Here is a 13,546-nt window from a genome sequence, read left to right on the forward strand (position 1 = left end):
GCCCTGCGGGGACACCTCCGCGGCTGCGCCCCTCGCCCGGTTCGGACTCCGAGCCGCCGCGGGCCGCGCTCCGCCCCGGCTGGGCAGGGGGAACCCCGCGGCCTCCCGAGCTCCTCCCCCTTCGCGGCGGCTGCGCGCTGGGAGCCAGGCTGGGCCGCTGCGCTGCGCGGGGCCTGCGCGCCTATGCTGCGCGCCGGGCTGCTGCCGCGCGCCCTGGGCCGGCCCCGCCCGCCCCGCCCGTGGGCCGCCCTGGGGCTGCCGCCGGGCCGGGGCTGGGGCCGGGGCCGGCCCGCGGGGCTGCCGGGGCCGCCGTGCGCCCGGGGGCTGCGCTGGGCGGGTAAGCGGCGGGGCCGGGCAGGGCCCTGGTGCCGCGCGGTGGCGGCGCCCCGGAGGGCCTCGCTGTGCGGGGAGGGAGCCGCCGCGGCCGGCGCCCGGGCCGGCAGAGCGGCGGCAGCTGCGCTCGGTGCGGTACCGGCCTCCTGCCCGCGCTCTGCTGGGGGGTGGCGGGTCTGCGGCGGCCCCCTGACGGCCGGTGCGCCCTAGTCCGTGTGTCTGCGCGGGGCGTAGGTGGCCCCCAGCAGGGCACGGCGCCGGGAAAGGCGGAGTGGGCGTGCTGGGAGTAGAAAGGCGCTGTCTTTCCTTCAGGTCAGTTCTACCGGCATGCCACGACGGAGGCGTCCCAAGCCACCTTAGCCAGCGTCTCTCCTGTTTTTGCAGTGGTAAGTACGTGCAGGCGTTCCCACCAACCAGCGCGGGTTGTGTAAGGTGATGCTGCTCGTTGTTTGTTTTTTCTTAAAGCATCATAAGAGCAGACGGGTTTGTCTCTCAGAGGACATCCCGCGTTCCACATGGTCGGTTTAAGATATTCTGACCTGAGGACCAGTGACGGTATACCGCGTCCATCAAGATGTTTTTCTAAGATCCGGCATCTGCTGGAAGTTCTTTTTAAGCGTGAAGGCGGGTCAACTCGTAGAAGTGCTGCAGTCAGCAGGTTTCTTGTTAAGCTTGCCAAGGCTTGCTAATGACGTCTAGAAATACTATTTCTGTGTCCTGGTAGCTGCAGTTCTATGCAAACATAGCATCTGGGGAAAAAGAAGCTCTCTATATATTCTTTTTCAAAATGAGTCTGAAAGCCATTTGCAAACTGCTTGATTGACGTTATTAGCGCATATGAGGGAAGGTGAGGCCCCCTTGTTGCGAACCAAAGCAGTCATTCTGCAACAAGGTGGACGCAGTTAAGCCCTTGGGGCCGTGTAACCCCTGTTGGAGCTCTACTGGAATGTATGTTTAGGTATGTTTAATTCACAGACAGTTATTTTTGAAACCAGTAATATGGAATAAAGCTACGTGGTTTATAAGCAAAACGGCAAACTTTCTGATTAAGGCAGACATTGCAGTTTTTCCAATAAAATAATTTTACTAGGAAATACAAGTGTTAAATGAATAATCTGAATGACAGGTGCTAATACAAGAAGGATTTAGATGCAGGTTACTGGCTGAATAGCATGTCAGTGGGATACTTGACATAGGCACAAGGCTTAACTACCCAATTTGTGGTGCTCTCTTTAAATTTTATTTGTAAATTTTTCAGATTGCTCCAGAGGAAATAGCAAAATTTGTAATCCAAAGTGTAAGATGCCCTGCTGATCTCTTCTCCCTGGGATCCAGTGATAGGATGCGTGGGAATGGCTCAGACCTGCACCAGGGGAGGTTTAGAGTGGTCATTGGGAAGCATTTGTTTACTGAGAGGGTGCTCAAACCCTGGAATAGGCTTCCTAGAGAGGTGCTCGATGCCCCCGTGCCAGTCAGTTTTGAAGAGGCATTTGGACAACACCCTTAATACCGTGCTTTAACTTTGTCAGCCTTGAAGTGATCAGGCAGTTGGAATTGATGATCATTGTAGGTCCCTTCCAACCGAAATAGTCTGGTCTGTTCTTTTATATTCTAAGTCTGATCCTCTGTAAATCAGCTCCTTCCCAAGGTTTATGTATGAACATGGTTTTGATTTGGTGTGTATACAAACACAGTGAAACAAGGCAATTTGGTAGAGTGTTTTTCTTAATTGGGATGAACTGTGAAGAGAGCATAAAAAATTGCTTTCTCTTCATAGCGTGTTTTCCATTTGACCTCTAGGCAAGTGCAAACAATTTTAGAAATTGATTTCTTGTTTTATAATAACTCTGAAAAAAATATTTTCTTTTCACACCTTTAGATGAAGTTTGACAAGGAGGGAAATACAACCTATTTTGGTGAGTTTGCATTGTAGTTTCATTTGTTTGGGTTTTGTCTTTTTTTCCTTGTCCAGTACAGAAAAGCCCAATTGGGAATCTACATGGGGTAAAAAACATATTTGGGATACTTCACTGTGTTTATTTGGGATGTTGCAACGTTTCCTATGTTTTGTTGCCTTCTGTTGATCTTCATAGCATCTTTATTGTTAAAATTACATAATATTTTTTAAGTAGTGTTTGAAAAGGATATATTCCATCTCTCACGTGAAGGTCATTTTTACTTTGTCTTTTCCTTTTTTGACCAGCATGCTACTTTTCCTGCCTTCTATTTCCTTTCCTGTAGGATTACATATGCTTTCTCAAATGAGTCACTTTGTTTCTGACATGAAATTAATTGTCATGGCCAACTTTTTCACTTATATCTAGAATTTTTCCCTTTCCACTCAAGATCATGTTCCTCAGTGTAAAGTTAAAAAAAATTACATTGAGGAATCAACTGAAGGCAAACTGATTTAAAGATAGAACAGCTTTTTTTTTTGTTCAGCAGGACTTAGTAATGTACTAAAACGTAATTTCAGAACATACATGCTTGTACCCTAAATGTCTTCATCTAAAAATATTTTTGTGATAGAAAAGAAGAAAACCGAATTGTACCAGGAATTGGGTCTTCAAGCTCGAGATCTCAGGTTTCAACACCTAATGAGCATTGCAACTAGGAACAACAGGATCATTGTGAGAATGGAGGTAATGGTTTCCCTATAGCTGAGTGTGAACTTGAACCATGTCTTATCTTTGCACTTTCATTTTCCTTCATTGGTTCTTTTAATACCAGCTTTCTGTGACGTGCAGTCCAGCAGTAAATGTGTCTTTGGGGCTCTGCCTAGCGATCAGAGGCACGGGTTTACCAACAATAGGTATTAATGACCACTTTTCTAGTTGAGCACAGGAGAAACATTATTAACATTGTCACAGAAATAAAAGCTCACAAGGAACCTCTTAGTCCTCGCACAGTGCTGTGTCTTAACCACAGGGAATCCACTAGTTTGCGGTTAGTGTGAGGTTGTTATTTTCCTGCCTGAAAAGACATTTGAAGAGTGGCTTTTTGAAAGTGTAAATTATCAAATGCACTAGAGTTATGAGAAATCTTCAGAGAGTTTTTTTCAGACTCCTACATGTACTGTCTTTTTCAGTTCTTGAAGGCCGTCATAACCCCCGAGTTTCTTCTGATACTAGATTATCGTAACTTAAATCTGGAACACTGGCTCTTCAATGAACTAGCATCTCAGCTGGCTGGGGAAGGTCAGCTAGTCACATATTCCCTGCCCTTTGAATTCCGAGCCATAGAAGCAATCCTGCAGTACCGGGTGAGCCATCTCATTTTTATTTCAATTGTTTTGGAAGTTGTTGTTTCATAGAAAGGACAGTATGGTTTTATTCTTGTGTTAATACTTATACATACGCATTTGTATATGTATTCTGCACTTCCTGTAAGAGCTCTCTTTTGGTTTTGCCTTTTGTTGACTTAGTATTCATGGTTTCATGTGTACATGTGTTTCCATTCCCTTCCCAAGAAAGTGCTAATTGGATGCAATGGCTTCACCATCATTTGGACAATTAAAAACCAAGTCAGAGTACCTTTCTAGAGACATGCTGTAGCTGGAATGGAAGTCACACAAAAGTGCTGAGGTTTTTGGCCTCTTGGGCAGGAGTCAGATAATGATTACTAGCTATTCTTAAAAATCCGTGCTTGCTAATGCTAATAACAACATTTCTAGACAAATAGTGTTTTAGCTTTACCAGCTTTATTGGTGTGGTTGTCACTGGGTTTCAGTTCAGTGCAAGTCACTTTTACAAAATACTGTATTTCGCACTGGCTTTATCTTGTAAGTGCTATCCCCGTAGCAAGTATTTCCTGGTCATTGGAAAGCAGATTGTGTAAACTGCCTATTACTGTGAATTCTGTGTTCAGAGACAGGAGCCCAAGTCATCCTAAAGGGATTGCTTTAATTCTTATGAAGGATCATGTTGTTATCTAGATCAGCAAACTGCAGGGGAGACTTAACACTTTGCAGCCTCAGATCCTTGAGACACTGGAAGCTCTAGTGGACCCCAAGCTTTTGTCTGTGGATAGGAGTAAACTACACATTCTCCTGCAAAATGGCAAGAGGTAAATAAGAGTAAGCCGTGAAGAGACTAGAAGATGACCGTAGAACATTATGTGCAATGAAATGTTAGAAAAATGGTATCTAATACTAATTTCCTAGATTACTGTAATGCTGGGTTGTGCATCTTATTTGTAAATGTAAAAATCGGTATATGAAATAACTAGTGATATGGTAAAAAACAGAAAAAAGGAAACCTATTCCGAGTTTTCAGAAATACAGTTGAGCTTCTTAAATAGCATCTGACAGAAGAAAATAATGCCTAAGAGAACAAAATAACATTATGCAAGTGTTCCCTGTAATGTAAAACAAGATTAGCCTTTGGATCTGTGCTTTAAGGTTACGAGTACTAATACCCTGGTACCTTCATGAATTAGCCTCTAATATGACGGTGCAAATAGGCACTTGCTATGTGCTCACAGAGTGCTTGTTTTTTCTGACATACAAATATATTCGGAAAACATCTGAATCCCTTTCAGTGTGTGTCTGTAGTTCGCTGGTCCCCAGACAGATCACTGCCACTACTAAGTGTGTGGCCTGTGGAGAATTTTTTGAAGGAGCTCTTAGAACCCTGCGACAAGTCTTTCCTGGCCGCTCCATCTGGCGAGGGTGCTGGCTGGCAAACTCGTTTAGAGATTACCTTTGTGCACTGGTGCCAGTAGGGATTATTTGACCTTTTGCCTGTTCTTTCTTCAGCTTGTCAGAACTGGAAACAGATCTTAAAGTTTTCAAAGAAACAATTCTGGAGATTTTAGATGAAGAAGAATTAATAGAAGAGCTCTGTCTATCTAAATGGACGGATCCACAAGTATTGTATGTATATTTTGAAACCACATACTTTTTTTAACAGTGTGTTTTGTTTAGGGAAAGCTTGAACACTAAATTGGGTGTTCCCTGCCAAAAAGCAGAAAGCAAAAGACTTTCTGATTTTTTTAAAGCCCTAATGCTTGCCTCTTCAGAAATCGTTGTATTTGCCATTATGGAGAAGGATGCCCATTAGCGCTAGTCATATTATGCAGTTTCAGATAGTTCTCGGCATAACAGGTCAGCTCATCTAGTATGTAATGGGATGGGAGCTAGATGGCAGGAGGAGAAAAAGCAAATGTTAGTTTTCAATACAAATTAACGCTTTCTTGGAGAATTCTCTTCAGTTTCATCAAAAAACCTGAAGAGGCGGGTTTTAAAGCTTGTCTTGGATAGATCAGACACCACACTTCCTTTGTTAGGAGTGTTCTGAACACCTTGCTTCTAGCTTTTTGCTTGTCAGCAGAACCTGAAGGAAAGACACCCTGGAGCAATCATGTGCACTGGAGAGCAGCATTTCAGGAAAAATCTAAATGCAGAAATAGTCCTATTGCACTCTCAGATTCTGGTGAAAGACAGTACGCAGGAGCCGCAGCACTGGTTGCTGTAGCAAAAGAAAAAAAAAAGCAGAAAGATAACATGTATCAGATCCTGATATGTTTTGGGCTGAATTGCATTTAAATCTTGTTCATACAGAGATGTTTTATGCTTAAACAGATAACAAAGTACCTTTCAGGGTCCTTTGTGAAGTTGCTGAGTAATACTTTTGTGTAACCACATTGTGTATGGATATTAATACTGTTCACGCACTAGCAGGGGTTTCAAATCAGGAGATAGTTTCTTGCCCTGCAGAGCTTAGCCTAATGTGCGGCAGAAATTCAGTATTCCAGAAGTGGGACCCAGTTTGCATTTCTGTTGCTTCTGGTGGAGCAGTATTGGGAGGGCTCTGAATTCCAGGCTGTTCCTGAGCCAGCAGCTGGTCTTCGTCCTGGTTTTGCCTCCAGCCTTCCTTTGGAATTATTACATGCTGCTGGCAAATCTCTTCTTCCCTCATGGTAGACAATGTGTGGGGAACGTCTGGGAAAGATACGAAGGTCACCTTACACACTCACGTTGGGAGAAACCTGAAGTCAGACACCATTGCACAAGGGTAGGAGAGGCGGTGGGAAGTTGTGTAAAGTGCGGGAGCCGTGCTACAGGGTGCCGTGATGTGGCCCGTGCACGAGGCGCACCGGGAAGCACTAAGCCACGACAGCACGTTTGCAGGCAGGCTGGCAGTGTGAGCACAGCTCTTTTGACTCTGGGATTGATGCAAGTGATGTGTGGTATTTGGTGGCCTCAGAAGCCTGAGGAGGTGTGGAGGAGCCCAGTCAGGCAGAGAGGTGCCATCTGAGATCCTTTGGAGCAGGAATGCTGAGCTGAGCCCAGAAAAACAAGACAAGGCAGACGTCGTATTTTTGTGTGAAGGGGTGGCAGACTGTCAAAGACTCATGGGACAGATGGAGGCTAGTTAATGGAAGCAAATCAGGTGGCAGTTATTTTCAGGTCTGTGTGCCTGTTGTTTCCCTTTGTATATCCACAGAGGAGCTGATGTAAAGTACTCATCGCGTAAGACCTTGAGCTGAATCCGTAATACAGCAGATAGCGCTCCAAGGCTTTCAAGTCTGAAACTCACCTGCATGCAGTAAAAACCTCAAGGTCTGAAGGGCTTTCAAAATCAGCCTAGTTAACTCAAAGGTTTCTGCTCCATCAGAGAGAAACTAGGGGCTCTATTAAAGGTCCTCAGGGAGCTTACGTGGGTTGATTCTTAAGATGTATCACTTACTTTCTCAGTAAATCATTTCAGAGAGGTTCTTTTAACAGTCAGCAATACCATAAGGAGATTCTTTAAAAAGTTTAGTCTCTCTAGAGAAATGAGGTTACACCACAAAAAAAAAAAAAACCTTCCTGGCTTTGCTGCTAGTTTCCAAGCTCCTGTGGATCTCGGGTGCCTCAGCTTTCATCTACGCAGTGAACAGTTCAGTACACTGCCAGAAACATACATACCTGTTGCAGAGAAGGCTGCTGCACCAGCAGTCAGACAGTGAAGTAAGATGAAAATCTCTCAGACTTTGCTTTGGAGAGCGGCGTCTTCCATTTGATGCTCGCTCTTTGGCTGCTTCGTGTGTCCAGAAAATTTTGCAGTGATGACTGTGTATAGCTGAAACACCTTACAACTATATTATTCTAATATACACCTAAAACATCTCCCTCACCGTGTAACTGTTTGTGTGTTGGGCTTTTGGTCACGTTTTATTCTTGGGATTTTTTGACTGCACTTTTACCAGCTTCCACCACTTGAGGGCACCAAGAAATGAAGCATCTCCTTTCAAAATTGTCAGCATTTTATAATAACAATATAAACATTTACAGTCATACAAACTTTATAGATATTATAAAATTTATATAATTTTATAACTTTTAGTACCTGAAAAAGTAAGATTTGTGGTGTTGTGCATGCCTTGAGCACATCATATGCTAACTGCTCTACTCAGAATAACTGTCTGCCCATGCTGATCAGCTGATAGATATAAAAATCTGCATTTTATTTTAAGCTGTTGGTATTGATGGAAGTTCCTCACTGAAAAAATTGGATTTTTGAGATCTAGTGTCTAACATCACTCTTGTTGGCTGTTCCCCACAACTCTTAATGTGCCTTGTCTTAACACATCAGTAATAATACCCTTCTATACCACATGTAGCTAACCAGAAAACTATAAATTGTTGCTCACAGTGAGGAGAGTACATCTGGGATTGACCATGCAGAGGAAATGGAGCTGCTGTTGGAGAACTATTACAGACAAGCAGAAGATCTTGCAAATGAAGCTCGTGAACTCAGAGTACTGATTGACGACTCTGAAAGCATAATCTTTATCAACCTGGACAGGTTAGCTACCCTATCTGTTGGACTGCCAAAAGCTGAGCAGAATTCAATGTTGTCTAGTCTTTCTCAAGTCTGTCTATAAGGAAAGGTGGGGTATTCCATCCTTGTGAGGGTTTGAATGGACTTGCAGTCACAGCACTGGAAGCTGCATCGCACTTTTCTTAGCGGTGAACTGGATAAAGCAAAGCAACAAGACGCTCTAATTAGTATGTGTAAAAACCTGTCTAGCCAGGCATCAGCTTTCCCTAGCAGGAGAAATCAAGCTTCTCCTAAATCCTTCTGGGGATCTGTTCACCAAAGGAAATGTCTGCAAATTTAGGGGCAAAATAAAATTCTAATCAGGAAAGTTTACTCAGTTCAGCAAAATGTGAATTATTTAAGAGTCTGGCTAGGCTACTCAGGTGTTCAGTTGCATTATCACTCTATGGAGTGATACAAGAGTGAATAACTTTAGAGCAAGTTTTTTCTCTCTCTTTGCTACAGTTTTCACTAGTAGCCAGCTTTCTTACTGAAAAATAACTGTAGCTTGCATTTGCAAGCACATGCCACTGTCTTTGAGGTCGTTTAATATTCTTTCTCCTCTTTACTGGGGAGTTATCTGTAGAAGCAATTGGTGGATGCTGCATCAGGAAACCACAGAAATCCTTTTGGGGGAGACTTGAATATGGAATTCTCCAAAACAGGCTCAAGTTCATAGTCTGCAGTATTTACCAACTCTACTTCTTTGTAAGTATTCATTTGCAAGGTAACAGTAAATTTTTGTTTCTTGTGAATATGGACATGTAAATTCCAGTCAGTGGTAAGAGAACTCAAATTTTCCTGAAAATTTACTGTTACTCTGTGTATATACACCTCTAAGAAGTAAGCAATACTGGAAAGTCTGCTGATGATTAAGCAGAACCTGCTTCCTTAGAGGTATCCTGATGCAGCAATTTCAAAACAATAGCCACTTTATACTGTTGTTTCATGAGCTTTGTCACTGGGTTGTGTAATTCCAGCATGACTTCCTCTCTTCCACTATTTGGTTTTAGTGCATGCTGTATGGAATTTGAGAATTTAGGCAGCAAATCCATTTTTTGGGTTCCCCTTACAGATATTTCTCTCTCCTTTAGCCACCGTAACGTGATGATGAGACTGAACTTGCAGCTGACTATGGGGACTTTCTCTCTGTCTCTCTTTGGACTCATAGGAGTTGCATTTGGTATGAACTTGGAGTCATCTCTTGAAGAGGTAAGGAATAAGTGCTGCTTTTATCAGTGACATAAAACATGGGCCCTACTCTTACAGTGCATTTTATATTCAGTACAACTTCACTCTTTCCATAGGTAAAGCTCCAGATTTATATTAGTGTGTAAACATAGTCCAGTGATTCCCATGTTCACGCAGTCACTTTTTTGTAAGCAAATTACTGTCTGGCTAACTGCACAGAGTTGCAGCCTTTTTTTTCTGTGTAATGTCCATGTAAAATATACCGGAAGACAGATTTATGGTTGTATAAGTACTGACTATAAGGTTTCTTTAATGATCATCTTTTCTTCTGAAAAGACCAGCTTTGTCTTCCAGATACAAGGGTACCTGGTAAGCAGTCAGGGCGTTTCCAGCACACCAGAGGAAATACTCTACTGTCAATTACATGTTTATACCTAGACTGGGCAGGTACAGACTGGGGCATACAAATTTACATGCTCTCTTTAAAACAAACACACACAAAAATGAAACAAAGCAAAGACTTCTTCCTTTCCAAACTCATTAAATAGAAGGGTTGAATTTCCAGACTTCCTGATGAAGGAAGGAAAACTCTGTGGGACAGTAACAGAATACACTAGGGTGATTCCTAAATAAAATTCTTTGCTATGAAACAGCCCTTTTCCCCAGGTAGGGCTTGGCTGTTGATGGTAGAGAGTTTACCACTTCCATAAAGGAAAACACTAGTGGGGAGTGAGATATTATCTTTGGATAATCCTTCTGCTGACGAGAGAGTTGCATGGCTAATGGAACGTTCTGTTAGGATACTAACTAATGTTAGGATACTAATGGAACTGTTCTGTTCTGATAGGATCCCAGAATATTTTGGCTGGTGACGGGGATTATGTTTCTGGGAAGCGGTCTGATATGGCGACGTTTACTTTCCTTCCTTGGGCGGCATCTAGAACCTCCACTACCTCCTCACGTACGTATGGCTGATGAGGGTTTCTGCTCCAGACTCTGCCATGTACAGTCTATTTCTAAAGCAGGAAATAAGCTATTGTAGACCGGTGGGCCACAGAGCAGGGGGGAATTCAGCTCGGTGTCTGTTCCTTGACAAAAGAGAAGGTTCTCCTGAGCTGGACTGAATGAGGTGGGAAGCTCCAGCACTGGTACACTTGAGCAGTAAGATACTGCTTATTGTTGCGAAAAGTGCAGCTGTGGGCTGTTCCTTGAGACATGCTCTATTTACTTTCACCTGACAGCGGAAGGGGAGCTGAGGCTAATGGTAGAAGCAGCCCTAATTTGCCTTCTCAGCTGCTGCAGCAGTCTGTTCATAGTGAAGGACATGACAGCTGCTGCCCTCCTCCTCACACCCACATACTAACTCTAGATCTGTAGTCCCTGTATTGTAAAAGAGAAGGTAAAGATAAAAGGACAATGATTATCTGTAACATCTCTCTGGAGAATGCTGGCACAGTTGTGATGTCCTGACTCCCAATCCCAATTTTGTAATAGCTCCTCACGTGCACAGCGGCTGGCGCTGCCGTTGATGCCGATGGCATCGCAGAGCCCTGTTGTACCAAGCTGTAGGAGGATTTCCAAGGAGACTGTCTTCAGATTAGCAAGATTCTGTAAGGGTCATTTTCCCTGTTGTCCACCTGCCAAAGCTTGGGGTACTGTATTGTCTACTTTTATTCTGTGCTCTAATATTTATAACAGGGGCGTATCAGTGGATTCAAAAGTTTAAGTTGCTAAAAGTGAGGAAAAAAGGAGAGACCCAGATAAAACTTCCCTTCTTCTCTCCTCTCCCATGCCATTAAGAGGCACATGGAAGTAGTTCATTGTGGATTTTTGACTGTGGCTATAACTAACTAGATTATCCTCAAGTGTTGCTCAAAACCAACTCCAGCACGTACTGACTCTGGCTTGGAGAAATTTACTGAAAGGGATTAGGGAGGCAGAAGCCAGAGAGAGTGTTGTAAAAATAAGAGGAGAAAAAAATCAGGATTCAGGCCTCTCTGAAGCGTATAGAGCAGCTTCTCATGTAATTACAGGCTATTTTGTATCTTACCTAGGTTCCTGCAGTTTTGAAAAAATCCCAACCAGCAGCTGGAAGAGTGGAGATAAAGAACAACCTTAAAGCAGAAACATTTGGGCTGAGCAGAAGCACATTAACAAATCAATAGGAACAGCAGGAATGAAGAGACTTCTATTGTTACAGGGTGGACTTCGGACACTTAACCTTGCATTTTTCCTTCCTTACTGAAAACTGCAAGAATTTCTACAGTTGCTAATTTAATATATATTTTGTGCCAAAAATCTGTGATGAGATTTTAATTCTTATACACAAAAAGAGAGAAACACAAGGGAAAACAGCTTTCCACAGTAGTCTCACCTCCAACCCACATATGTTCCTTTGGTTTTTTTGTATCGTGTACACATACTTAGTTTTTGGGCACTCATTGCAAGCATTTCTGTCAAATACTTCACATAATGGCTTTTCTTAAAGAGAACAGTATTTTCACCTTAAAGGATAACAGCAGTCAGCATTAATCAGTAATTTTGGTTCTGAGCTGCAGATTTAGGAATCTGACTTCAAACGCCAAAGAAAAATCCACCCCAAAAGTGGCCTTTCAAATGGATATTTTAAGGCCCTATTTAATTGCGGAGAGCAGATTTTCCAAAGCAAAAAGCATACCTGCATCTCTTGTGAACCACCTCTAAATTGACAGTAACCAGAAACAATACTTTCTCTTATTTTAAGTGATCAGTAACAGGCTCTGAAATTATCTTGGTAATCCTTAACAATTAATTTAGGCCCAAAACATATGCAGTTTCAGTAACAGGAGAAGCGAGCCTATTGATAACGCACACTTGTGGTTGCCATCTGCCACCATTTCAACATGCAGTGATACAGCTCCTCATGTCATAAGGACTGATTCCAGTGCTGGTAAAAATCAAGAGCCCAATTGTTGGTTTCTCATAAGTTGGGCTCTGCTTTCTCTCTTTTCTTTCCAAGAAGACAAGACAAAGCATGGACTAGCCTGCGCCACAGTAAGTAGCCAGGTTAGTGAAGGGTGTGGAAACCTGGTGTCCTGTGATGGACTGAAGGAAGGAATAAAATTCTGATGCCCACTGTGTTTTTTTCTTAGGACTTATCTCTGAATTCTGAGCACATGGTTCTCCCTTGGTTTCTCTCAGTCAGTAGAGGGAGCATGAAATCCTTCTAAATCAGGTCACTAACTGTCTATTTGTTGTTTGGGGGTTTTAACCTTTTTGTAACATACAGTGAGTAGCTTCTTTAGGTGCCACCAGGTAAATCACTGTATTGTCAGGGGCTGAAAAGACTAGCTGTGAACATTTTTACTCAGGACTAATGAGTCAAAAATGGAAGTAAAAAGGTACATAGATTTAAAATTATGCAGGCCTGTGATACTAGTTTGGTTAAAATCGGTTGTACATAATTGTTTTCAAACAGTTCTTGCTCTGTATGTGACTGACTACAGATATAAAAGGCATGAGAAGGTGAGAAAATGAATGGGGTTTGTAACGTTGCTGAGGTTTTTAGCTGAATTTTTTTTGCAGCCTTTCTTTTTAGCAGGTAGACGTGTAAAAAAACTCTATACTGAGCAGTCCAGCAGAAAAAGCAGTGGCTCGTATACCTTGGCCAATAAACCCCAGGAAAGCCCCGTGCGTAAAGGGATAGCGATGATGATGTTTTCAGTAAAGTGAGTTGCATTAGGCCAGGGCTCAGATGTGTTGGTGCAGCTGTTTGGAAGCTTTCACGTAAGCTTTGCAAGCTCAGTCTTCTGTGCAGAGAGGCTTATGTGAACTATATTGCCTCCTTTTCCTGTACATAACTGACTTAAAGCACAATAAAAGCACTGAAAGACACATCTTTTACCAGACTGCCTTTCTTTCAACAGACATATGCAAATGTTTAATGGTTTTCTTGCAATTCAAGTAATCAAAATGCATTCACGTGCAATAAAATCACTCTTGAGATCATACATAGCAAAAAACAAAGCCAGTGGAGGTTGTATGTTCAGAATGGATTGCTACAGAACATACTGGTTCTATCAATTTTCATTTAACAAGGAAAACTTTGTTCTGCCCTTATAAATACACTGCTCCCTTCGCTTCAAACCACAACTCACAGACTTAAGGTAACTACTGTGCTCCCAGTTCTATCAAGTTACTTCTTTCATAAAGTTTAGATTTTAAACTTTTTTTTTTTA

At 42.7% G+C, this 13,546-nt stretch overlaps 1 protein-coding gene across 1 annotated transcript; it reads left to right on the forward strand.

The window, feature by feature from the left end:
- The first annotated feature begins 306 nt into the window (after window positions 1-306).
- MRS2 (magnesium transporter MRS2) lies at window positions 307-13,202 on the forward strand. The gene is made up of 11 exons (XM_074899753.1): window positions 307-337; window positions 646-719; window positions 2,213-2,249; window positions 2,863-2,975; window positions 3,422-3,595; window positions 4,268-4,398; window positions 5,090-5,206; window positions 7,971-8,123; window positions 9,233-9,350; window positions 10,177-10,290; window positions 11,384-13,202. Exons 3-11 carry the CDS (start codon window positions 2,213-2,215, stop codon window positions 11,492-11,494), a joined length of 1,068 nt encoding a protein of 355 aa, XP_074755854.1. The 5' UTR covers window positions 307-337; window positions 646-719; the 3' UTR covers window positions 11,495-13,202.
- The last annotated feature ends 344 nt before the right edge of the window (window positions 13,203-13,546 follow it).

Source organism: Athene noctua, chromosome 2 (genome assembly GCF_965140245.1).
Source record: "Athene noctua chromosome 2, bAthNoc1.hap1.1, whole genome shotgun sequence".
NCBI lineage: Eukaryota > Metazoa > Chordata > Aves > Strigiformes > Strigidae > Athene > Athene noctua.